This window comes from Balaenoptera acutorostrata, chromosome 5 (genome assembly GCF_949987535.1).
Source record: "Balaenoptera acutorostrata chromosome 5, mBalAcu1.1, whole genome shotgun sequence".
Taxonomy (NCBI): domain Eukaryota; kingdom Metazoa; phylum Chordata; class Mammalia; order Artiodactyla; family Balaenopteridae; genus Balaenoptera; species Balaenoptera acutorostrata.
The window spans coordinates 140,339,998-140,366,291 of NC_080068.1; the positions used below are offsets into that span (position 1 = coordinate 140,339,998).

At 57.3% G+C, this 26,294-nt stretch overlaps 2 protein-coding genes across 2 annotated transcripts in view; one reads left to right on the forward strand and one right to left on the reverse strand.

Annotated features, from left to right (window-relative positions):
* SORCS2 (sortilin related VPS10 domain containing receptor 2) overlaps positions 1-26,294 on the forward strand; it is a 521,346-nt gene that overhangs the window by 254,755 nt on the left and 240,297 nt on the right. The gene's annotated exons all lie outside the window — the stretch shown is intronic.
* On the reverse strand, positions 19,485-21,604 carry PSAPL1 (prosaposin like 1). Its single transcript, XM_057547133.1, is given in 6 exon segments — positions 19,485-20,632; positions 20,635-20,759; positions 20,761-20,879; positions 20,882-20,946; positions 20,949-21,030; positions 21,524-21,604. Coding segments are annotated over 6 exon segments (1,620 nt in total).

Consider the following 26,294-nt stretch of genomic DNA (forward strand, 5'->3'; position numbering starts at 1 on the left):
CAAGTCATGTGGGATCTTAGCTCCCCAACCAGGGATCGAACCTGTACCCCTTGCATTGGAAGGTGAAGTCTTAACCACTGGACCGCCAGGGAAGTCCCCAGACGATGACCTCTTGACATTCACTAACGTAAAGAAGCATCAAGGTCCTTCTCTGCGGAGGCGGATGATGGCCTGGGGGTGGGGACGTCTGCCCAGCTGGACTGTCCTGAGGGTGAGGTGGGCAGAGCCAAGCCATGTGCAGAGCGTTCCAGAAACCCATGGGCAGCCCTGGTCATCACAGCCTGTGTCTTAGGGGCCCCGAATGTCTGGGCAAAGAGCTGTTGTGCTGTTAGGGTCCTTACAGGTGGGCAGTGCTGAGTGTTCGTAAGGAACGTTAAACAGGTGATAAGCCTTGCCCTTTGTGGCCCGGGAAGAGCGGGGCTTATTTTAGAGAGAAGGTCTTAGACAGTAGGCTGACGGCAGGTGCTGGGATTCCTCTGTGGGCTGGGTGGCTGTGTGGTCACTGTCCCCAGACAGATCCGGTTTCCATTCTGGCTCTGTGCCTTCCCTCCCCGGGTGTCATCTGTATCATGAGCCTGATGGCACAGACCTCGCGGTGGCCGTGAGCATGACAACAGGTCCTGCGTGTACGACGCTTGGCACCTAGGAGGTGTCAGGGGGCTGCTTCCTGCCTCGGCCTCTTCCCCGAAAGTGTCCGGCTGGCTTTCCACCAGCCGTGTTCCACCCCTGGGCCAGTCTCTCTCTGTGTTTGCTTGAGCATCACCATGGAGATCTGAGTTTGATTTAAACAAGACTCAGAGCAGATAGGAATCGAGGGAGGTGCTGACTTAAAAGCTTCCAGGATTTGAGTCTATTCAATAAATTATGCAATTGGAATCAACAGTTGGATGAGGTCAGCCTCCAAGGCCTCGAGGTGCCTGCAAAATACTCTGGGAGAGATCTGGGGTGGCCGAGAGGTCACAGGAAGTTTGAGGAAATCCCTCAGTATCCCCAACCCCCAGGCCTCTTCTTCCTCCATCTTGACCCCAATACCTGGCCTTCCTCTGTCCCAGCTCCAAGGACCCCTGCCGGTCACTAGAACTGACTGTCTTCTCTGCCGACTGACTTTCCCTCCTTTTCTGCCTCTTTCCTCTCTTCCTCATCCCCCTTGCCTCCCTCCCCTCTTCTCTCCCATCCATCATCCATCCATCCATTGGTGCATCCATCCCCTATCTCTCCATCTGTGCATGTCCATCCACCCACGCATCCGTCATTGGTCTACTCATCCTTCCGTCCAGGCTCTGTATTTGAGTAAGGTACGGTAATGACCCCCAAGACTCATAGTTCAGTAGCGTTAACAGATAAGCAAATGACCCATGGTTATGCAGGTAGTCTGCGCTGTGATGGGGCTGAGAGAACCAGGGGGGCACTGGACAGCCCCACTCTGTTGAGCAGAGGAAGTGGTAGTCAGGGAGGACTTTCTGGAAGAAGATTCATCCCCGGTCCTCAGGCACCACAGGCCCCCTGCTCTTCCAGGGCAGCTCTCCCTACTACACAGTGCCTTCTGTGTTGCTATGGCTACAGTGGCATCTCATGTGTGCTCCTCCTCACCCTCGCCAGCATCCATCCCGCCAAGCTCTGCCAGATCCACGTGCAACACATATCAAAACTCCTTCTGCACCCGCAGAAGGCTGCATCATAGGAGTGCAGCTGCTGGCCTTGGGAGGTGATGGGAACATCTGGCCGCCTCTATCCCAGTCAGGCCCGAGTCCCAGCTTCCCGTGTGGTACCTACCTCTAGGGAGCCCCTGCCCACCTGGGCTCACCTGCGTGCCGTGTGCATCTGTGGTTTCCTCTCTCCCTCTCCTACATCCTGCTCCCCCAACCCCATCCCTGAAGGCTGGAAAGGCCTTCCTTGGGCTCTAGAAGAGTTCTCAGGGACAGAGCAGACAAGATCAGAAAGCATACAGGTTCCGGGTTCTTCAGGACGGCCCCGAGCAGAGTGCTGGTTCTGACTTTAGCTTTCTGACGGTTTGCAGGGGCATCTGGTTTCTCTTGCAGCGATGATGGCAGCCCGGCCCACGCAGGCGGCCCTGTACACGTTGAGCGCACAGCACAGCTTCCCAATCCATACGATCATCCCAGATGCTTTTTTGAGAAATGGGAGACAGATGCTCAGTGGGGAGGGGCGGCCTGTGAATTCTGAGGTGATGCTCTGTTTCTCGGGCCTGCGTTTAGCTAAGAACCATCTCGTGGGTCCTCCTGACACTGCAGCTTCTGCCTCTAGGGTTCTTCCCCCACCCTCACCTTCACCCCTCCGGCAGGGCAGCAGCCCGACCCCGCCCCCGGGCTTCGGCAGCAGCCCCCTGAAGGACCCCTCTTGCTTTCCCTGTCTCCCCATCCCGCTGTGCCCAGGTGTCCCCTCCCCCTCTGTCCTTCCCAAGTCCCCCATCCCCACCCCCGCCCTGGCTGGGTCAGGCCCCTTCTCTGGGCTCTCCCAGGCCCTATCCCACAGCTGCCTCCTCATCTCTGCTGGGATCTGGGTTTCCTGTGGTTTCTGCACCTGGCAGAAGCTCGCAACAGGGATGTGCCCAGGGATTTACTGAGCTTGATTGAAATCCACAATGAATTCAGTGGTAACCACCTGCCATTTCCTCAAAATAGGACGCTGTATAATGCCATTAAACCTTTTAAAAGATATTCTTGGTAAGGGTGTTGCTAAATTCCTCTCCAGAAAATTCTCCCTAAAAAAATCTCCTTTTTAAAAATAATACATGATCATCACAGAAATTTTAGAAACTATAAAATAAATGAAGCATAAAAACAATCCCGTGTTAAGCCACCTTATGAGATTACAAATGTTAATGTTTAAGATGAATATTCTCACCAGTCTTTTTTTTTTTAAATTGTATTATTTATTTATTTTTGGCTGTATTGGGTCTCCATTGCTGCGCGCGGGCTTTTTCTAGTTGCAGCGAGCAGGGGCTACTCTTCGTTGCGATGCGCAGGCTTCTCATTGCGGTGGCTTCTCTCATTGCGGAGCACGGGCTCTAGGTGCGTGGGCTTCAGTAGTTGTAGCACATGGGCTCAGTAGTTGTGGCTCACGGGCTCTAGAGCGCAGGCTCAGTAGTTGTGGCGCACGGGCTTAGTTGCTCCGCGGCATGTGGGATCTTCCCGGACCAGGGCTCGAACCCGTGTCCCCTGCATTGGCAGGTGGATTCTTAACCACTGCACCACCAGGGAAGTCCCCTCACCAGTCTTTTTAAGATGTAAATATATACATGTTTTATAAATTTTGAATCCCAGTTTAATATTATGTATTAAACATTTTCTTATGCTCCCACATATTTTCAAAACCACTGTTTTTAGTGACCATGTAATATACCCTCAGATGAAAGAGGTATTATTTATTTAGCCAAATCCTCATTTTTAGACATCTGCGTCATTTTCAGTTTTCACTAACGTAAAGATGTAAAGAAAGCTGTGTTCTTGGCCCGGTATGTACATTATTCCACATTTCTGATTATTTTCTTAGGATGAATTTTAAGCGTGGACTTTCTTTCCTGCCTATCGGATTACAGGGTATTGGGATTCCGCCGTATATTTGAGTGTATGGAGAATCTGTCCCTGAGGCTGTTACTGATTGTCCTGGGAGCAGAGAAATTACAGAGCCATTTAGGCAAGAGGAAACAAGATAAATGTGCCTTCTTTCCTGGCGCGAATGTACCTCCAGCTAAAGGAAAGCTTCGGCAGCAAAGTGAGGTCCCCCTTATTGTTCTACAAATTCCACAGACGGGTGGAGGCCTCTGACCCTGACCCCCCCAAGCCCTGGTCACTTACCAGTTGCTTCCCGAGGTCCTACGATGTGTCAGGAACTGCTTTGGCACCAAAGATTCAGAATCAACAGAGCACAGGCCCTTGCCATCCAGGATCTGGCCAACCGGTGGGAGAGCAGAGAATCCAAGATGGTGCCCTACAGTGTGTGCACTGGGAGGCACGGCTGAGCCTCAGGGGATGCGGCGTCCAGGCCTACCCCAGGGCACAGGGTCCCATCAGAGGGACCTGGGAAGTGGGTTCTGAAGGATGAATAGGAGTTCACTGGGCAGAAAAGGGCAGGTGAAGTGGGGGGGGGGGAGCAGGCAATCTAGGCAGTGGGGCAATGGTGCAGAGGCTGGGCAATGCCCAGGGACTGGGAGAAACCCATGGTAAACAGCCAGGCTGGTGCACAGGATGCATTGGTTTTTTCTTGCTGCTGTAACAAATTACCACAAACGTAGTGGCTCAAAACAACACAAATTTATTACCATACAGTTCTGGAGGGCGGAAGTCTGCTATGGGTCTCGCTGGCTAAAATGAAAGTGCGAATAGGGCTGACTTCCTTACCTGAGGCTTTAGGGGCAGCTCTTTTCCTTGCCTTTTCCAGCTTCTAGAGGCTGCCTGCCTTCCTTGGCTTGTGGTCTTTTCCTCTGTGTTGCCTCCCTCTGATCCTTCTTTTGTTTCCCCATCTCTTTCTCTAGCCATAGCTTGGAAAGTTTCTCCCTTTTAAGGACCCAAGTGATTCGATTAGGTTCTTTGGCATAATCCAAGATAACCTCCCCATCTCCAAGTCCTTAATTTACACATCAAAGTCCCTTTTGCCTACAAGGTAACACACAAGCTCCAGGCTTCAGGATGTGGACACGTTTGGGGATTCATTATTCTTTTGACCACACAGGGCATGAAGGCATCCACAGGTGATGGCCCTTAGGTTGTCTCTGTTTCTGGTCACTTGAAGGCCTGGCTGGGACACCAAGATTGAACATGAGATAGTAAGACTGTTTTCAGATAATCGAATTCTGTAAATATTTCTTGAGCATCTTCTTTTTCTCTAGGCCATTTTGCCAGGCCTTAGGATTGGCCATGAATGAGACACCAACCTTGTCAGAGAGGAAGGAGCTGAAGGAGGGACCAACATCTATCTACTGTTAAGGAACCCATGGGAGAGGGTGACTGGTCATTTCAGAGAAGGTGATATCTGAACTGGGCTTTGAAGGATGAACAGGAGTTTTCCAGGCAGTCAGGCAGGGGAAGACCCTTCTAGACAGAGGAAACATTATGTGCAAAAGCACAGAGGCACGAACCAGCCTGGTGTGAAAAGAATCCTAAGAAGTCTGGAGTGGCGAAAATGTGAGGTGGGCAGAGGAGGGTGGGAGACCACGCTGGGGAGTCCAGCAGTGGTTGGACCAAGGACACGTTGTGTGCCAGCCCAAGAGCATTGAACTCTGTCTTATAGGCGGTGGGGCGCTATGCGGGGGCTTGTGGATTAGAGCGAACACAGGGCTGCAGCATTCGGAGGGGACAGCGAGATGGGACAGCGAGACTGCAGGGTGTAGGGGGACATAGTTTAGCAGAACCATGGAGTAGGAAGGTGGTATTTGACAAGGTGCTTGGACCACAAAGCCTCATTTTCCTTGTCCTCCAGGACCCAGTTGAGTACAAAGTCCCATTCCTTGTGGTTCTTGGAGGGGCTGAGCCTGGGATGGGCGGGACCCAGAATGTTGCATTCCTTCCCCCCACTCACATCCTGCACCGTCCTCACCCCGCCTTTCCCTGCGGTCTGCAGAAGAGCAGAGCTGCATCTCCTGTCCTTTGCATTAAAGTCACACTCTGTCCTGGAGATTTATTGCGTTTTAATAAAACTCCCTGAGTGGGAAACATATGAAAAAAACTATCTTTGTTTTCTATTATGTAATAAACCTCGCTTGAGTGTGCTTTGAAGGTTGGAGCCATAAACCTGTTTACGGGCCGAGCAGCGTCCAGGGAATGTGCCTGTGGCCGAGTGGCCTCAAGGGGCTTGGCCAGCTCTGCCGTTGACCAGTCGGTGCCGGGGATAGTCGGTCCATCTCCCTGAGCCCCGGCTGCCTCTTCTACAAAAAGGGACCTGCTGGGGTGGAGTGCCAGATACTCTTGGTAAAGTTTGCTTAGCACAGGGTCCAAGATGCAGAGCTGTTTTTTTTTTTTTTTTTTTTCTTTTAACGACTTTATTGGAGTATAATTGCTTTACAATGGTGTGTTAGTTTCTGCTGTATAACAAAGTGAATCAGCTATACGTATACATATATCCCCATATCTCCTCCCTCTTGCGTCTCCCTCCCCCACTCCCTATCCCGCCCCTCTAGGTGGTCACAAAGCACCGAGCTGATCTCCCTGTGCTATGCGGCTGCTTCCCACTAGCTACCTATTTTAATTTGGTCGTGTATATATGTCCATGCCACTCTCTCACTTCGCCCCACGGAGCCATTTTTATGACGCTAGGAATGTTAGTTACTTTGTTTTGGGGTAAAAACTAATGTTTGTTGTGGCACCTAATTCTGGAGGGCCCAGCTCTGCCATTCATGATTGGCCTCAGGCAGGCGGCTCACCGTTTCTCGACCTGTTTGCCCACCTGTAAGATGGGTCTGTTCCCTCCCGCAGCTCCGCAGAGCAGGGGCGGCGGTTACTGGGGGGCGCCCCGCCAGGAAGCTGCCCTTGCCGGGCGTGACCCTTTGCCTCTGTCTCGACTCGGGACATCTAGTCCCGGCGCTCAGGCCGATGCCAGTGCTGGAGGATTGGGAGGGGGAAGAGCCTTGGTCAGGTCCATGGGGAGTGGGTCGAGGACCGCCCTGTTGCCCTGGGTGGGAGGGTCAGCGAGGCTCCCCCCGGGCCCGTGGGAGAAGATTGGGGGGAGCGGCCCCTCAAGGGGCTCTGGCGCCGGCGCATCTGCAGCTGACGACACGGGAACATACGGGAAAAAGCCCGCGGAGGGTTGGAAGGATCCCGAATCAGGTTGAGTTTCCGGACTGGTTTCACACAGTCAGACCTGATTGTGAAGCACCTACTAGGTGCCATCAGCCCGAAGCCCTTACCAACCTTAGGCATTGTCACCCGCCCCTCCTCTCCACGCCCCCTCCCTCCCTCAGCTAGTTTTTCTGGGCACTAACCCGCTCCGGGTTCTCTCCTAGACCTGGGGCACTCAGAGTTCCAGGAGACACCTGGCCCCTGCCCTCCCGGGGCTTCCATTCGAGGGGGAGGCAGACGGGTGGCCAGGATGCTGTCTGTCACAGAGGAAGTGTGTGGGGTGCAGAGGAGGGGAGCGACGCTAGACCAGAGGTTAGACGGGCTTCCTGGAGGAAGCAGCATCCAACTGAGACTTCGGGTTGAACCCAAGTGAGCGAGCAGCTGGGGGGGATTCGGACCACCCATGCCAAGTCCTGGAACGGGAGGGAGTGGGGAGAATTGGAGAAACAGGGCGGGAGGGACCCTGTGGCAGCTGGTGCTAGCAGGGAGGCAGGCGTGTGGAGGCCAGCAGAGGCCATGGTCTCCACTCTGCAGGGGACCTTCTAAAAATGACGTCACGTCTCAAAGATGTCTAGCTCAGACCCTGAGGGAGCTGGAAGCCGTGCCCTCTGCAGGACAAACCACTGACGGAGCAGGGCTGGTGACGTATATGGGTTAGCTTTTGCTGCGTAACAACCGGCCCCCCACATTAGTGGCTTAAAATAACAACCGTCCATTTGGCTTATGCTTCTGTGGTTGGACAGTGTGGGTGGGTGAACCTGGCGGGGCTTCTGTTCTCGGCCAGGCTCCCTCGTGTGTCTGCAGCCCGTCCTCCAGGCAGCTCTGCTTCTGGGGCTTCGTTGGCCGGTGCTTGGGGCAGAGGGGCTACTGGGCCACTTGTCACTCTTGTCCTCCAGCATGCTGGCCCTGGCTTGCACACGTGGCAGCTGGACAGAGATTTGAGAAAGAAGGGAAATCCATGGGTTGCAGGCCTGGGCTTGAATCTCATATGACATCACTTCCGCACGTTGTATTGACCAAAGCAGGGGCAAGACCAGCTTCCGTTCAAGGGTTAGGGAAATAACTCCATCTCTGGAGGGGAGGGCCATTGCAAAGGGGCATGCATGCAGGCCGTTTTTGGCAACAGGGGGGCTTGGTCTGGAGATGAGAAGGTTTAAAGAGGGCATGATGGCTGTTCCCAGACTACCAAGTGCTGTCCTGGGGGCCAGGAAGTGGGCAGTGCTGGGGGGTCCAGAAGGCAGAGATAGGATCTGGGGTTCCATCCCGGGGGGCCTTTCTATGGTGGAGGCCCCCATGTGGGCTGAGTGACCTCGGACACGGGGGAAGGGGGTGAGTATCGGGAAAGACGTGTACGCCTTTTTGGGGAGGAGGCGGCAGGCCCAGGTGCTAGGGAAACAGTGCCCTCTGAGATCACAGCGCTGAGTGTCCCTCAGGGGGTTGGTGGGATTCAGGAGTGATCCTGGGGCCTCTTCTCAGACCCCATCTGTCATACGCCGCCAGCCAGAGCCCGCATGGCATGCACGATGCCAAACAGAGCTTAAGTGGGTCCGCGGCTTGGCACCGAGCCTCACGCTGCCGTGGGAGAGGCGGGCACCGTGCCCAGGGCGCCCAGCAGATGTTTGCCATCACTTCTGCTAGGCTTTGCTTCCTCCTTGGACACAGAGCCCCGGGCCTGGTTCCCAGTTCCCTGGAGACTGGGGACCCTGCCACTGCTTTGCTCCTTCCCTGGCCTACACGGTATGTGAAGTTGAAATTCTGCCTGGGTGCCCATGCAGGATGCTGGCTGCAGGCACCCAGAGAGCTGTGGGCTCGGTGGTGTGTCAGAGGGAACAGCCCCTGCCCCACGCCACTGTGTCACACGTTTCCCAGGAGACGCCCTGTTCTCACAGCTCCTCTGCAGCTTTCTCTCCCCCAAAGACTGCACGAGAGGTGCTAAAGCCCAGGCTTTCAGGCCCGAGATGAGTTCCTCCTGGCTCTGTCTTATTAGCTGTGTGGCCTTGGGAAAGTCACTTCCCCTCTCTGAGGCCAGGTTACCCCCTCTGTAAAATGGGTCCAGTGAGGTAATGGATGGAAAATATGTAACCCAGTGCCTGGCTCCTGGGAAGCGTTGGCTGTTATGTCATCGTCCTTTTTTAAGCAGCACTGTTGCCCTTGGCTGAGGCAGTGGGGATGTCACTGAATCAGGCCTGAGTCCTGTCGACTTTAAACAAAATCACAACGTGAGAGTTGTGAGTTAAGTTTTATTTGGGGCAAAATGAGGACTATAGCCTGGGAGACAGCATTTCAGATAGCTCTGAGAAACTGCTCCAAAGAGGTAGGGGGGAAGGTCAGTATATCTGTGATTTTGGCGAAGGGGGAATACATGCAATCAAGCACATATTTTTTGCAGAAGGTTTCTGCTAGTCATGAGGAACAGACGTCACCATGAAGGAATTTAGTGCCTTCCTAGATATGAGGAGATACAAGAACTGGGCTCATAAAATCATCTCCTGAGAATATCGAACTATCTGAAGACCTGTTCTGCCAGTTTTTCCCAGAGCACAGAGGGCCTCCTTCCTGCTCTCCACCCTGAACTCCTTTCAGCGGGTGTTGAAGGTCAGCAGCTGCAGCAGCACGTAACGTAGTTTAATCCTTGTAGAGGCAGATGGAAAGTGCCAGTGGCGAGTGCCAATTTGTAGTTGACAGTCCCTTTGTGCAGTGAATGTGGTCTCCAAAGCCACCGGCCCAGCGTCTCTGCCCACCAGGTCCTGGGGCTAGTGGGGTGACTAGCCACAACCATGGCTCTCGAGGGGTCCGGAGGCTCTGTCACCATCTCTGTGTCCCCGCCTCGTCCATGCCATCATCATCTCTCCGCTGGTCAACTGCTGAGGCCTCACTTGAGTCTGTCCCCACTTTGGCCTCCTCCAGTCCCCCGGGTGTTTGTGCAGCTTAGATCATGGCCTGAGTCCTCCTGCTGCCCTGAGAAGGACATCCAGAGGGCAGGGCTGGCTTGCGGGAGAGGGCGGCCAGAGGCAGGGGGGTGGACCCAAAGGTCACTCTCCCCCTCCGTGTGACCTTCAGCCACTCACTGCCTTCACTGACCCCCGACCCCTCACTTGTGAAATGAAGGACCAACCTGGTCGATGGCGCCTTCCATCACTTTTCCTGCACCCCTCGTTTTGGAGACGGAGCCCACCAAACCGTGCAGGTTGATCAGACAGGCGACCTTGGTTCGATGTGTCTGAACCGAACTCCACTGCCCCCCATCCCCCGACCTGCGCTCAGCCCCGCACCTCCTCCTCGCCGTGGACTGTGCCACCTCTAGTACCCCCACTAGACCTGGCGGCCAGGGCCCCCTTCATTTCAGAGCACCCTCCTCGGGCCACACCCTCCCACAGGATGAGGGTCCCACGGGCCAAGGAGATGTGCTGCTCCCAGAGCCTGCAGCCCTGGGAGAGTGGAGGCCCCGCCCCCTTCCGCAGCCAGGGCAGGCCCCTCCCCCGGCCCTCCTGAGGGAAGGGGGCTGGGATGGCTGTGTGTGGATGCAGAGGGGAAGCTCGGGCTGCAGTCCACACACGTGCCCAAGGTCCCTCGCAGTGCAGGACAGAGCTGGGTGGGGGGAGAAGTGGGTGGCCCCCAACCCCCATCTGTGCTCCTGCCCCAGGCCCTTTGTATGTTAGGACTAGGATGTGTTAGGACTCGGACCATCTGTACACCATTTCTCAGACTTACATCCTCCTGAAATCTCTTCCCCATCGAAGCCACCAGCAAACCCTGTTGGCTCTTCCTCCAGGATATGTCCCGAACCTGGACCCCTGCCCCCTCCGTCCCCATAGCACCTCCAGCACCTGGACACCTGCACCAGCCACTGCCCTGGCCCCCCTGCTCCTTCCCTTCCCCCTTAGGGTCCACCCGCCACCAAAGTGAACTTCACAGAGCAAAGGGGATCCATCACCGCCCAGCTTATAACCGACCCGCGGCTCTCCATCACACCTGGAGGTCCTTGCGGCCCCTCCCTGCATCCCACGGGGACCTCCAAGGAATGCCTCTTACCTCTTGGGTCGCTTCTCCCGTGGCCCTGGTACTCAGTCCAGCCACACCCACCTTCCCGCCCCGCTCTCCCACTCCCCAGCCTTTGCCGCAGCTCGTCCCTCTCCTGGAAACCCTTCCCTGGACATAGCAGGCTCCCGTTAGCCAGATGTTAGCCCAGAGCCGCCGCCCCTGACAGCCCTCTTTTGAGTAGCTCTTCCCGTTAGATGCTGTTACTCCCCGCTCTTTTCTCTGCATTGCATTTATCATAATCTCTCAGGGCTTCAGTGCGTTATTTGTGATGATATTATTTTAATGAAATTTCCATTTGCAAACGTTGGTATTATTTTTTCGTAGATGGCGTGTCTGTCTGCCCCCATCAGGCAGCAGCCTTTAGGGAGCAGAGGCCTTGCCTGTGTGGTTCACGCATGTGTCCCAGTGCCTAGAACGGTGCCTGGCACACAGGAGGTCCACCCGTGGAGTTGAAAGCAGAGAGACTGGCAATTCTGTTTGGCTGGTCTGGGAGCTGCTCTAGGCGAGGAAGGGCAGGTCTGCCTTGGGCCTGGGACCAGCGCCCACGCTCGCCCAGTGTCGGGCAGAGTCAGTAGTCAGGAAGGCTGGAGAGGCTGGGCAGGTATCTCAGGGGCATGAGGCTGGCTTCGGTTCTTGAATTCTGGAGCTTTAGGAACAGTGGTAAATGTTTAACAGTCATCACTCCAGGAAGACAGAAAACAAAACAAAACAAAAATCCACCTAATGCGAAGTTCTTGCCGGTGTCCACGGTGTAAATTTTCCCACCATGGTCGATTTCAGGCTTCCAGGAGGAAGTCACTGAACACAGCCTTGGGAGGAGATGAGCTCCATCAACTCTGGTTCACTGGTGTGAGCTGGTGGAGTTGGCACCAGCACACTGTCGTTTAGGAAGATTCTGGACCCCTCCAGCCTTCTAGGAGTCTGTAGGTCTACCATTACAGCTGGCTGGTAGGTTGCTGCTGTCCCAGCTGAGCAGGCGGGATGTCGCTGGCTTTTCCCAGGAACCTTGGTCCCCCTTGCCCCGGCCGGTAACCCTGGTGCCTCACATTTTTCCCAGCTGTGTGTGAGGAGGAGGTGGTGGGGACTGGACCCTGCCTCTGGTCCCTCTTCTGAACAGTGGGGTAATAATCGCACCCTCTTCAGAAAACCCTCTGCCAGCAGGAGTGCCAAGGGCAGAAAGGATTGGGGAGCTCCTGGGAGCTCCTGGCCTGAGTGCCGTGGTTCCCCAAGGTGTCCCTTTCCCTCTCTTGGCTTCACTGCCTCTGTCTGCCCAGTGTGGAGGCCGAGGCTGCCTCTTGGCTGTAGAACCCGGGTCTACACGGCCCTCTGAACTAGGTGGGGAAGCAGAGCAATCCAGCGGGCTGCCCGAAGTCCCCCAGCACGTCTGTAGCAGCCCCTCCTCTTGGCTACCCCCTTCCTCACCCCAGCGGGGCTGGCTCCCGGCAGCTGCTCGGCTCACAGCCCCTGTGGGTGATGGCTTTTCCCGGGAGGGTCTCAGCAGGAGAAGCAGGGCAAGGGACCACTGCTGCGTCATCCCTAAGGGGTGCACACGAGACCTGGTAAGTGGTTCCCACCTGTCCCAGGAAGGTCACCGGCCAGTGCCCATCACAGCCAGCGCCGAAGTCGGGGTGTAAGTGACCTCAGACCACAGCCCCTACGCTCCCCGCCTCCTGAAGGTGCAGGTGCTGTCTCTGGGGACAGCTGGGGCGGGGCGCTGTCTGGCCCACGTGGGGTGTGGGATCGGCAGGAGGGTGGAACAGACCCTGCCCTGCCCCTGACCTTGGCCCCATGTGGGCTGAGCGCAGGAGCCTGGGGGCTGGGGGCGCAGGTGAGGGTGGAGCCCTGCGTGGAGGATTCCAAGGCCCGCCGTGACCCCTCTTCTGCTTTCTTCATCGGGTCACATTTCAGAGCATCAGGTTCTGCTAAACTAGCATTGCCTGCAACCAGCAGGGTGATGCTGGAGCTTGTGTTTTCAGTTTTGCTGGGTGCCCCCAATCCCTGTCCCTGGACGGCTGTGGAGTGACAGTGTGGACACCCCCAGTACTGGCCAGAGTGGCCTTGGGCGACATACATAGCTTCTCCATCCCATCCCTGTGACATTTAGGTCAGACAGCCCCTGGAAGGCCCCTCTCTCCCTCTCTGCTGTCCCTGGTTTCCTACTCTAGCCCCTCCCCTGGGAAGGTCAACCTGAGAAACTGGTTTGGGAGAATGAAGCTTTCCCTTCCTTTGTGATCACTCCCATTGTCCTAAATAAATGGTTCCGTGAAACGTAATCCCCTCCCGTCAGCAACCTGACACCAGAGGGGTTCCAGCGCCTTCAGGGGCTGGATGAGGTATCAGAAAGAAACAGGCTGGATATCGAATATAATGGAAAAGAATATATTAAAAAAAGAATGTCTGTATGTGTATAACTGAGTCACTTTGCTGTACAGCAGAGATTAAACACAACATTGTAAATCAACTCTACTTCAATTAAAAACAAGAAAGAAACAGGCTGGGCTTCTGAGCGTCAAGGAGTTGTCAGGAGGCCCGGGTGCTGAATTCCAGCAGGGGATTCTCGGCCTGTGGAGGTCATGTGCTGGGGCCCTATGGGCCAGGCCTCCTCTTCAGGCATGTTTGCTTTGGCCAGAAGAGGCCTTTAAAATAAGACTCTTGAGCTTTCAGTCTTGAAGAATTTCGAGATCTCCCACAGGCAGCCTGGCGTTCTGACCTCTGGAGAAATGGGCCGCGTCCTCCCAGGGCCGCGGGGCTGCCCTCTACCAGGGGCCTAGCCTCGGCCGTTGTCTACCACCCCCCAGCCCTGGGGTGTTTGTGCTCTGTCCCCATCTCATCCAACCTCTTCCGGTTACAGAAGGGAAACTGAGGTACGGAGGAGCGGTGGTCCGGTCCTGAGAGTCGGGCCCACAGCCCAGGTCCGCAGTGGGGCAACCCTGCCCTTGCCCCGCGGGACCCAGGAAGGGATAGCGTGGTGGTTTTCAGAGCTGTAGCTGTTACCCCTCAGCAGGAAGCATCTCACTTGTCTGGCGGCAGACCCGGGAAGATGGTTGCGGACCTGCGGCTGGGGACCAGCGCCCAGTTTATCTCAGGGAGAGGTCTCAGGGTCGACCCTGCTATTCCCGGGGCATCTTTTCCCACGGCCAGCGAGCACGTGCTTGGATCCTGGGGCCGGCCGGTGGGTGGCCCCGAGCCAGTGGAGAACTGGGAGGGCTGTGCGGGCCTTGCCACTGGGGTTTCCTCTGGAAAGGACCTTCCCAGCACACACGGCTGACCTGGGCGAGGCCCTCGGGGGTCAGTTATCAAGCATGTGCTTTTGAAGTGTGGCAGGTGCCACTTTCTGGAGGGAAAACAGGCTACTTCACGGAGACGGGAAGATTCCTTCTCTGTCTCTCTGTCTCCTTCACTTCCTCTCTCTCTTTACCCACTACCCACCATTCCTGTGTCCGTCAGAATCTCCCAGCCAACCTCAGCATTTAGACTTGACTCAGTGGAACGGATTTCTGGGAGTGGCCAGGACATCTGACCAACAGATTCTCTAAGGCCAACCTGGTGAACTCGGGCCCGGGTTTCCCTCTGGGCGGCGTGCCTTGGCCCGAGTTCCAGTGTTCTCCAAGCTGCAGGAACTTGCAAACGTTCGGCTCAGGCGGGGGTTGGTGTCATAACTCGATGGGGTAACACAGGCATCTGCAGCCATGTGTGCCCAGCTCCGACGTGGTACCTCGATAAATCCTCCAGCAGATGCCACGGGAGGGGTACCTTTATTATACAAGTTGTATGCACAGGGAAACTGAGGCTCAGACTTGTTAAGGAACTTGCCCGAGGTCACACAGCAGTGAGTGGTGAAGCCAGGCTTGAACGGGCCCCTCTGCACAGCCTGTGCTCTCTCTGCTCTGCCGAGTGGCCCCAAAGACTCCATGACTGTTCCAGAAATGTCCCATTGTGCTAAATCAGGCCCGGCCCCAATGACAGTGGGGACACAGTGAATTGGGGGGTTTCAGAGCAACGGGGTGATGAGGGCAGCCTTCCCAGGGTGGCAGGGTTGGTCCATGGAAGCTGGGCCGTCCAGACAAGGGAGGTCTCCATGGTGATAGGAGCTGGGGGAAATGGGGCCATCTCTGGGCCTGGCATGACGGATGCTGCCTGCTGCCAGCACGGCCTCTACAGTAGCGCCTGGGTTTGGAGAGTTCTGGCTGTCCTGAGGCGAGTTCTGGCACAGACTGGGTCTCCAGGGTAGTGTTACAGGCAGCTGTGTCAGTGTCGGGGGCCTCTTGGGAAGGGAAGAGCAAATCCTCGTGTGTGTGGAGGGGGCCACTCAGGCCCCTGTGGGTCTTTGATTGATCAGATGCAGCTGTTTCTCACGCCAGCCCCTGCATCGGAGCCAGACCCTAAATGCAATCGGAGCTTAAGCTTGGGGCCTGAACCCCATGGCAGGGCCCAGATAAAACCCCATCCCTTTCTGGGCCACAGAGATTTGAGCCTGCTGGGCTGGGCATCTGTAACATCCCTCCCTCAGCAGCGTTCGAACCCAGCAGGGAGTGAAGCAAAACTAACAGTGACTCGAGTCCAGGGTAGCCTCTGGCCCTGGGCCACCATCTGTCACCACCCCTGAGCTCCTGCGGGGGTGGGATGGGCCAGAGTGTCTAAGTGAGGACAAGTGGGGATAGCAGTGGTGGGTGGGAAGGTGGGAAGGTGGGGAGGGTCCAGGAGCTGGAGTGTGCCTGGATTCAGGGACCCAGCAGCCTTTGACAGTGACCATCATGCTGGGGATGAGTACGGATGCTGGCAGAGGGTGGCAAGGGCACACTCACCCGGGGCTCTGCTTGGAGGGCTGTTTGGGAAGGAAGCAAGCTCCTGTGCACAGCCAGGCCCGGGCCAGCTGTCAGCCGTGGGTCCTTGGGATGCAGACCATCTGGCCATGGCCTCCCCCAGGCCATGGAAGATACTCTTGTTTTCATAGCGTCCCTGGAAAGGCAGCTGGGATGGAGCAGAACTGATTCACTTTCATTCATTGAAGGATGGACTGTCCATGTTTTATACCTGAGGGGTCTGGCCATGGCTGGGCCTTTTCAGGACCACCTGACTTCATGGAGATGCTCAGCCCTGTTGGTCTGCCCAGAAAGGGCAGGGCAGAGGGAGGTTTAGGCTGAAGATGGTGGTCACGTAGTGTTCATTAATTCACCCGACAAACGCAGGGCCCGGTTCTAAGCTGGCTCTGTCTTGGGAGAGGAGAACACATCGAGGACCACTGAGGCAAAAAAAAAAAAAAAAAAAAAATCCCTGCCCCCCGGGGGGTCATGTTGCCCGAGGGGAGACAAACGGCAGACGAGATAGGCAAGTGAAATCAACAGGCGGTCTCAGGGTGGTAACAGCTAAGGTAGAAGCTGAGCTGCAAGCAGGGCTAGGAAGTGTCGAGCTGGGGACCAGACCAGACCTGACCTCACTGGGAGGTGACATGGGGACGGAGGTCCGCAGGAAGGAGGGACCCTCGCAGAGGCCTGGGTCACTGAGATGAGGATGAGGACAGATGGGGTGGGGTGGAGCCATGGAGGAAGCAAGACCCGGGTTGGTGGTGTCTACTGCACTGGTCCCAGCGAGCCAGGGGGCTGGCTTGTGACGCACTTCCACTGCTGGGATTCGTTTTTGGGGTTGCTGGGGCCATTTTCCAGACAAGGAGATTAAGGCAGAGGAAGGAGCATGAAGGGCTGGCCTGCTCCCCCCCCGTCCCCCTGGGGTGTGGTGAGATGGGGCCTGCCCAGCCCTGACTCGGGGCTCTGCACAAACCGTCTGTGCAAACGTGAGTGTGTGCACAGACACACGCCTACAACACACGCCGTGCCTAGAGGTCTGGGGGTGATGGCGAGGTCACGAGTGCCCAGGCTGAGCGAGTACTCCCCTGGTGCCCTCCATCCGCCCGGCAGAGACCTTGGCGGGCTTCCCGCGGCCAGGCATCCTGGCGCCCCTGCGCACTCGCTCTCACGGCCTCAGCAGCAGCAATCAGCTAACTTACCCGGCCCCCAGCTTTCTAATCGAAAAGGAATTTGATGAGGGAAACGATAAGAAAACAGCAGAGAGTGGCTAAGATGCTCATTCGGGGAAAGTAAATCAGCCGTATCCGATCGAGAAATCTCAGTGCGTCTTAGGAGGAGGATTTGCAAAAAGAAAACAATGAAACACATTTTAAGAGGCAACCTAGAAACGCAGAAAGACGTGCCCGGTGGGAGGAAGAGGTTTTAAAGCCCTCATCCTTGGCGGTGCATCCATCAAGCCGACCCTTCTCCTGCACTGTCATTGGTCCTGCTGAGGACCCTGGAGGTGGGAGCATCCATTCAGGAATGGGAAACGGAGGCAGAGGCCATGGACTGGTGGAGTCAGGCCTTGAACTCCACCAGCGGGCGTGAGGGTCAGGAACACAGGCCCTGGAGCCTGCTCCTGCCTGGGCTGGACTCCTGGCTTCATTGCCTACTGGCTGTGTGACCTTGGGCCAGTTACTGAACCTCTCTGGTCCCTGTTTCCGCCTCTATGAAATGGGGTGATAATGGTGCCTCCCTCAAGGTGGTTGTGGAGGGTGAGGAGTGAAGCCAGGCAGAGCTCTCGGGGCAGTGCCCCGCAGGGGCAGGTGGGAAGCCCTCGGTAGGTGATCGGTGGTCACCCTCCTTGGATGACCAGCTTGCCCGGGTGTATGGCTGGGCTTACGTGCAGTCACAGCTCTGAAGTGGGTTGGTGGCAGCAGATGCTTCCCAGCCCTGGGTGTGGGGCGGGCAGAGGGAGGGGCATGTGGAGACCCTGCCCTGATGGCCCACTTCAGGTCGCTTTGGGTTGGGGGGACGGTGATGGGATGGCATCTCAGCTCTGCATGGATGGGGCACCTGTGAGACGTGGTGCTCACCCCTCTTGGACTCTTACAGGCCGCTGTGTGTGGCCAGTGATGTCCCAGGAAGCTGAGATCTGCCGTACAACTGTCAGCAGGTGTCCCCCAGCCAGGCCGGAGGAGGGGCTGCAGTCCCGTCCTGTCCCAGAGAGGGAACATGCACCAGCAGACCAGCAGCCTCTAGGGCTGTTCCCGGAGATGTGATTCGTGCACAGTCCAGCAATTTCCAAGTTCCTCCATCACAAGGCATCCATGTTTGGGAACCTGGCATGAGCTGCTTTCTCCTGCCCATGTCCGGGCCCTGAGGTCCGTGGGCCAGTACCATCACCATCTTGGACGGTGTCTTCCTCTTGGACTTGGACAGGGCTGACCAGTGGACCAGTGGGCCCGGCCCCAGCCAACAAGCACCAGCATTGAGTCTGGAAACTCAGGCCGAGGGCACCTGTCTTCCTGGGGCGATGGCTGGGGCCCAGGAAATTTACCTAAGAGCTCAGGTGTGCCTTCTCAGAAAAGAGCGCCCACTCAGGTCTCTTAACCCAGGCCTGGGCACCCTTCTTCCTCCAGAGGAATTCATCTGAAAGTGACCACTGGGCCTCTCCAGGCCAGGCCTCAACTGAAACACTCGTGTGTGTGTCCCACGAATGTTTCAGCACCTACTGTGTGCTAGCCCTGTGCTGGGCATGAGACACAGTAGGGGTCATGCCCCGTGGCCACCCCAGAGGGGCTCACAGTGTGCTGGGGGGACCGATGATGACAACATGGCATGAGGGGAAACCACAGCGGGCGCCTAAACTGGGCTGAGAGCCTCAGGAAGGCTTCCTGGAGGAGGAGACGCCTGGGCGAGGCCAGAAAGAGGGGGCGCTGCAGCAGCTCGTGGACCAGGGCTTCATGAGCATGAAAACACAGCACGTGCCATTTGGAGGAAGCTTGCAGTTTATTCAATACGTGCACAGCCAGATTCCGCTGGGGACCACTGAGCTGGGTCTTGTTGGCCCCAGCAGACTGATGGATGCTGGTTCTTTGGGGGAAAGAAGCTCATGGACCTCTCCTCTAATGGTCTGCCTCAGCATCCCCATGAGACAGGTGTGATCACCCCTATTCTGCAGATTAGAAAACCGAGGCTCCAACGGGTGGAGGGATCTGCCTGCCATCACCTGACCCCCTGGGCTGTCCCCGTGGGCTCGTACATGTCACATTTTCCTCTCCCTACTTAGAGCACAGCACAGGCTTTCCTTCCGCCTATCACCAGGGCAGCCTAGAGTTTGGGGTATAGGGGTAGGGTCCCGCGGTGGGCCCAAGAACCCCTTGGAGCATTTAGTCAAAGACCCAGTGTCCTCCCCAGAAAGGCCCACGGACACTCACACATCGTATGCACCTGTGCGGCCGCCCCCAGGACCCCAGCTTGAGCAGTGCAGCAGTGAGGTCTGGCCTGAGCAAGTGGTGGTGCCTATGGATGAGACCAAGCCCTGCCCTCCCAGCTGTGTGACAAGGGGGATGGGCCTCCGTCCCTGATGGCCCCTCTCCACCCGCAGTCGGCCCTGCCACTGCTCTCCCCGGTCGGGACCCGTCAGCAAGGTGTTAGAGGGGGCCCCAGCGGCCAGCGCCAGGCCCCACGCACCGTCAGCCATGGCACAGGGATGGAGAGTCGGGGCAGTGCGCTGGGCGGCGGCAGCACAGTCAGTTCTCTACGATCCACCTTGTAGGGTTCCTGTGGGGTTCGGGGAGATGAGGGCCTCCCAGGGGGCGGGGGGTGCTGGCCGGCGCCGGGTCTCGGGCGGCCGTGGTCACGCGTGCTCTCCAGCATGGGAGGGCGTCTCTTTCCACACGTGGCTCTGGCAGTGCTCCGCGGAGCCGCGCGTCTCGGCGGCCTCCTGGCTCTTGCACCAGAAGCTCGGTGCCAGGATGCTCCGGTCGGTGCCCAGCAGCGCTGCCATGGGAGCGTGGTAGGCCATCTTCGCGCACAGGGCCGTGGGGTCCATCGTTTCCCTGAGGGTCTCGATGAGCACGGGCTGGTAATTGGTTATGAGGTGGTCACACTGTACCATGAGGGGCAGCGGGAGGATGCGGCAGACGCCCTTGAAGGCCCTCAGGACGCGGCGCTTGGTGCTCTGCTGCTGCAGGTTGTGGGCGGACATGCCAAGCAGCCACTTGCCTCCACTGCAGAAGCCGCCCTGGTTCTCCTTTCCCAGCGGGGGCGGGGGCAGCGTCGTAGGACCCTCGCGGGCTGCCCAGGCCCGCCTCCATCTGCCGTACAGCCATGTGCACGTGCACAGCTTCTCTGCGGTGGCTCTGGTCAGGAGTTCCACCAAGGAAGGGCCATAGGCATCCACCGAGCTGACGCACTTCTGGACCGCGGGAGCGGGTAGCACCGAGCACACACGCTCCGGGGCGCGGCTGACGACCTTGCTGCTGTTGGATTCCAGCCTCCGGTCCGGCTTCTGGACCACCTGCAGACACACTTCACAGGGCACGCCAGCCTTCCTCTGGACCTCACCCTTCTTCCTCGGCGACGCCAGCGCCAGCCAAGGGACCCCGTCCACAGCAGCCGCGTGAGCCAGGTGGGCCCGTTCCTTCGGCTCCTCACAGAAGCCCTCCTTCCTGCAGGTCTCATTTGGCGGCATGAGCCTCAGTGTTTGCTCGGGAGGGGCAAAAAGCTGGCAGATGTAGTTCTCGCAGAGGAGAGTCAGGCCCGGCCCCAGGGACTCGCACTGCTCCCTTGTGGTCACCTCCACCCGGTTGGACAGCTTGGGCCCCACAGCGTCCCGGGGCCGGGTGACCGGCCAGACACAGCCCTGGCACCCTGTGCTCACGGGAATCCGTGGAGGTCGGGAGCTGAGGGGCCCATTGGCCATGGATGGGACTACCACCTCGGATGTGTCCTCCTCGGAGAGCGGTCGCGGGGTGGCCGGTAGCCTCCGCGGTGGCTGGCACACACCTGTGCTGGGGCGCTGCCCGGGGCCCCGCCGAGCACGCTCAGGATGGTCGAGCCGGGGGCGTCCACCGTCCCCTTGCACTTGGCCGAAGGCTCCTGGCTGGGAGTCTTCATCACCACAACCAGGATCGGTCTCCATGGCCTTGGGGTTCAGTCCATTGCTGGCAGCGGCCGCCACGTCCAGGCACACAGTGCAGGGCAGGCACTTGGTGGTGGGCTGGCTCCAGGCGGTGCTGCGGCAGTGCCCCCCCGCCCCACCGACCCGCACCTCGTTGCCACCTGCAGGTCCCGATGCCGCACCGCCGAGCCCTTGCACACTCCTCAGGGCCAGAGATGGAGCCGGCCGGGGTGGTGCCCAGGATGCTGGGCCGGAGAAGCAGCGCCCAGAGCCTGATGCTCTGTCACTGGCCAGCTCCACTGCCGTCCACCTGGCTGCTGCTACAAACCCAGCGGTCCCGCCTGGCCCCTGAGCAGTGGCACGGGGCGGCCCCGCCCTCCCGGCAGCCTGCCTCATCACCCCGATTCCCTGAATCCCCACAGCCTGGTGCAGGGCGCTTCTACCTAGAGCACCGTTCTTCCCTCTTCCCCCGGTATAAACTCTCACTCATCTTCCAAAACCCAGCTCGTCTTTGAATGAAGCACAACTCAAAGGTCCAAGACCCCTTTCCTAGAAGCCCGTCTGCCCTCTTCCCCACAACTCCTCATCCCATCCTGATTTGTCCCCATGGCTGGGTGCCCTCCTAGAATGTGAGACCCTTGGGGGAATTTTTGTCCCCCTCAGGGAAGTCCATAAGGGCATTCTATCCTTTTGATACCAGAAGATTAAGTGAATTTAATGACTGACCAACTACTGAAGCTCTGTTTTCTACATCTGACCTTGAAATGACTTGCCTGGCCGGCTTTGCTTCTGGCCCTGGCAGGCGATGCCATGTGGGGGACCCCCACGGCTTCATCTGTGATGAGAGCACCCATCGGCCACCCAGGATAGCCACGTGTGAGGAAGCCACCAGAAAACGGGTCCCTGGGCCCAGTCAGTTTCTTCCTTCTGGAAACTTGGCTGAATGTGGGCTGGTCCACAGTTGATCTGAAAGTGCTGGTTGAAAGTACACATACACGAAAGGAATTTCTTTCATTCCTGTGTCACTCTTTATCTTATTATTTTTCTTCCTTAGTTTTTAAATGAATTATCAAGCAAGAGAGTCAGCGCTGGGGAGATACACACAGGTGTCCTGAGTTGGACCTGTTCATTAAAATGGAGAATTCTGGGGCTAGCCTTGCCTTTGGCCTGATTTCCACACAGCTCAACGCTCCCATGGGGCCTTCCCAGGGGTGGACGGGTCAGGGGCCTGGGGGTAGGGGCTCCCCTGGGGCCGCCCGAGTCCCTCGGTGGGTGTGGGCCCCCTGCGTGGTGCTGTCTCTCAGATTCTGGGGCTCTGAGTGTTCAGAGGGGGCATGCCGCACCCCCAGCTATGTGGGTCAGGCCCTGGGGCCTGAGACTGCAGCAGCCTCTGTGGAGGAATGTGGCCCATTTGCCTTCCTTTGGGGTGCGGGGCTGGGAAGAGCGTGTGGAAAGCAGGATTTGCTGAGCTCTTCCCACCAGCCCCAGGACCGTGGCTCCTTTGGACCAGAGGAGGGACGGCCTTTGGGATGAAGTGAGCCTAGGCGAGCGGCTGCCCAGCTCCCGGGTTTCACCCGGAAAGGTGGGGCTGGAGGTGTGGGTGCCCCATCTCCTGTTCCCGGGGACAGGCACTTCAACACACTCTCCGGGTGCCTGCTTTTCATTCAGGGCATCGCCTGGGATTCCAGAGCACCCGCTGGCATCCTACGAGGACTGTGGGCATTGGAACCAGCAGGCAGGAGGCCCTGCCCCTTGGCCTGGACCAGCCTGTGCCAGGGCCCTGGCCAGGCAGCCCCTGACCTCCTGCTCAGCCCTTACCACTGCTGCCTTGGTCTCCTTCCCCCAGTGCTGCCCTTCCCAGAGGCCCAGAACCTTTTTCTCACTGATGAAACACAGAATTGTTTTTTATTTTAAAAAAGTATATAGGAGACTTTTCTCTTGGGCTTTCTAATTTTTTTTAAATTTTTATTTATTTATTTATTTATTCATTCAACGCCGTGCAGTGTTTATTTATGGCCGTGCAGTGCGGCTTGCGGGATCTTAGTTCCCTGACCAAGGATCGAACCTGGGCCACAGGCGGTGAAAGTGCAGAGTCCTAACCACTGGACCGCCAGGGAATTCCCTCTAATTTTTAAATTTTTATTAAAAAATTGCATGTATACAGGAGAAGGCACAGATTGTTAAGTGTTTAGCTCAGTGAAGATCCACAAACCGAGCCAGCACACAGATCCAGACAGAGTATCAATTCCAGGCAGCCCCCAGTGCACCTTCCGGCCACCCCTGCCCCGACCCCTGCCTGGAACCGGACTGTTTCGTGTCTGGCTTCTTCGGTGCAATACTGCGCCTATGAGATCCATCTGTGCTGCTGGGCGGGTCCTCATTTCTGTGCAGAATCTGTTGGGTTAATTCACAATTTATTAATCTAGTCTACCCTCGTGGGCATTTGAGTCATGTCCAGTTTGGGGCTGGCATGGACGGGGCCGCTCCGAACATCTCTGTGCACATCTAGGGGCGCGCGTCTCCGCAACTCTGCTGGACTTTCTCAAGGAGCGGAATTGCAGGGGTCAGCGGGCAGACGTCCAGTAGATGCCGACACACGGATTTCCCACGGTGGTTGTACCGGTCCCCACTCAGCAGCGTTCGGAGAGTTCTGGTTGCTCCACATGTGCTTTGTTTGGCGGAGGCTATGTTTTATTCTGATGTAATGTCAAACTTAGAGAGCCATTGCAAAAATAGAGCAAGGAACTCCTGGCCACCCGTCACTGAGGCATGTTTGCCCCATTGGCTTTGTGGTTTCCCCTCCCCGCTTTCCTCTCATCCACCCATCCGTCCTCATGCGTTTATATTTACAGATACTTTTTTCCTAACCTGTTGAGAGTATGGCGACGTCGTGGCCCATTACAACCAACTACCAGTGTGTGTTTCCTGAGGACAAGCACATTTTCTCAGATAATCACAGTGCATTTATCAACATCAAGGATTGCAATGTTGACACAGCATTATTGTTTAACCTGTAGCCTATGTTCAAACTGCACAGTGGCCCCAGGTCTGCTCTGTGTCCGTGTCCCAGCTCCAGGGTCACGGGCTGTGCATGCTCGCCACGGCTCCTCGGTCAGCTTTCATGTGTCTTTTGTGACACCGGAGTCCGGGCGGGTTGTTTTGCAGAAGGCACTCCCCTTGGGTCTGCCCAGGTTTCGTCGCAGTCAGATGTGGCAGGATCCCTCTGTGTGCCACGTGAGGGGGGTGGTTGTGAGCCAGCACAGTACTGCTGATCTGGGGTCACTTGCTGAAGATCTGCCTGTTTCTTCCTCTGTGAAGTTACTGTTTCTTTTTGTAATTAATAAATTTAGAAAGGTGCTTTGAGAGTATGTAACTATTCTGTTCTCACCAAATGTTTATCCACTGTCAGCATCACTGATCATTTGCTAACCCCACCTTCCCTCTGTATTTATGTTGGAATTCTTCCGTAAAAAAGAGTTTTTCCTTCTCTCCCCCACTTCTTTCCTTCCATCCTCCCTCCCTTCCTCCCTTCCTCCCTTCCTTCCGTCCTCCGTCCCTTCCTTCCTTCCTTCCTCCCTCCCTCCCTTCCTTCCTTCCTTCCTCCCTCCCTTCCTCCCTCCCTTCCTTCCTTCCTTCCTATGTGGACTCGTGAATGTTTATTTTATTTAATAGATTGTAATCCATGACTACAATTTCTCTGATGCTTCAGATCAGATCAGTGGGTCCCTTTGAGCTTGCCTGTGCGTCTCTGATGTGCGCCCACCATTCCTGGAGCACTTCGGCGCGTCCTGGGGCACGGGGCCCGTGTGGGCTGAGCAGATGCACCCGGCACTGACGTGGCGGCCCCAGGCCCTGTCACGCCGGCAGCGCTGCTCCACACAGCTCTCATGTCACCCTACAGAAAGCGCTGGAAGTGACATGACCAGCGTTCATCCTCCACCCACAGCCCAACAAATGGCAGCGATTGCTGTATTTTGTATAAATTCCATTTGTTTAAAAAAATTTCTCTGGAAGTTATTTACTTTTTCTTCCCAAGTAGAGATAAGCCTGGTCCCACTGGGACTGGGGGGCGAGAGGGGGGTGTTTTGTGGGTGGGACCCTTATGTAGAACCAAGGTCAGGAGGGGACGCACAGGAGGTGGGGATGGAGCTTGCTGGCCGCCTGCTTCCAGGAGGACCAGCTTGGAGAGGGAGGGAACCAGGAAGGTTTTGATGCCTCAAAGGACAGAAAACATGGCCCATTTCTCAGCACTTTGCCCAGCCCTCTCTGGCCGCCACTTCACCACCAGCCTCCAAGGCCGCCCTGCCGTGTGGGCCGGAAGGAGCTGTCCCCAGGTACATGATGACACCTGCTCGCTCTGCTGCCCACGCAGAGTGACAGAGGCTGCAGCCCGGCAGAGCTCCCCAGCCCGTGTTCTGGAATCTCTGAGCACAGCGGTGCCTGCTTTTCCCAGCCCTTCCCTTCATTCTGCCGCGGCCCTGCCCGATGCTGACGCCCCCTCGCCCCTCCCAGGGCCACCTCTCTTCCTCTCGGTCCTTCCTGCCTCTTCTGGGTGACATTCCTGTCCCTGCCCAGAACCTACCTGCTCTGCCCGGCCATGCTGGGACCCAGGGGTGGGATTCACGCAATCACTCATTTCCCGTGTATTTTTGCAGCCCCTGCTGTGAGCTGGGGCTTAACAGGGAAGGAGATGGATGAGGAGCGGATATTCGGGTCCTGGGGACAAACCATGGACAAGTAAATGCCAGTGACCCTTCTAACGCCAGGTGGAAATGACTTCTATGCAGGAAAGTGGGACAAAGGCTAAACTGGGGTGGAGGGCTGGCCACCCCTGCGGCCGGGCGGCCCGCGTGGCCCCTCTGGGAAGGTGGCATGAGCACAGCGCTTGGATACAGTGAGCACCCAGGGGAAGCTCCGCAGGGGGGAGGCGTGGCGGGGGCAGAGGCTGGTGGTGGGTGCGTGCTCCTGTGGGTGCAGCGGCCAGGCCAGGAGGCGAGGGTGTGAGGCGGATGGGCCTCCGGAGCCCTCACAAGGGTCGTTGTTGCTTCCGAGAAGTGGAGGTCGGATTGACCCAAGTACCGTCTCTGGGAGGTCTGGGGACAGAGGGTGCCCAGGTGATGGGCATGGGCGGGGAGCCCAAGGCCGGGGTCAAGGCCTCCTCCAGGAGAGCACCCCAGCCCACCAGAGAGCCCCCGGGAAGCCGGGCCCGCCCCACAGCCAGGCCTCCACAGCACAGAGGCCCAGGGTGGCCTGGCAGAGCCGGGCAGGGAGTGGAGGCGGCCAGGGCGAGGTGAGGGCTGCCAGGGAGCTGAGTGGGAGGCCGGGACTCGTGCCTGAGCCAAAAGGGGTGTGCGTGTAGGTGAGCCGGGCAGAGTTAAAGGGCAGGAGGAGGGGCCGTGGGATTCCTAAGCAGGGCTGAGATGTGGGGAATGCCGTGATGCCATCGGAGCATCTTCTGAGCCCCAGGGAGGAGCTGGACCGGCAAGTCAGCCGAGCTCAGATCAGCCCTGTGCCCCCAACTCCCACGGACGGGGTCAGCTTGCC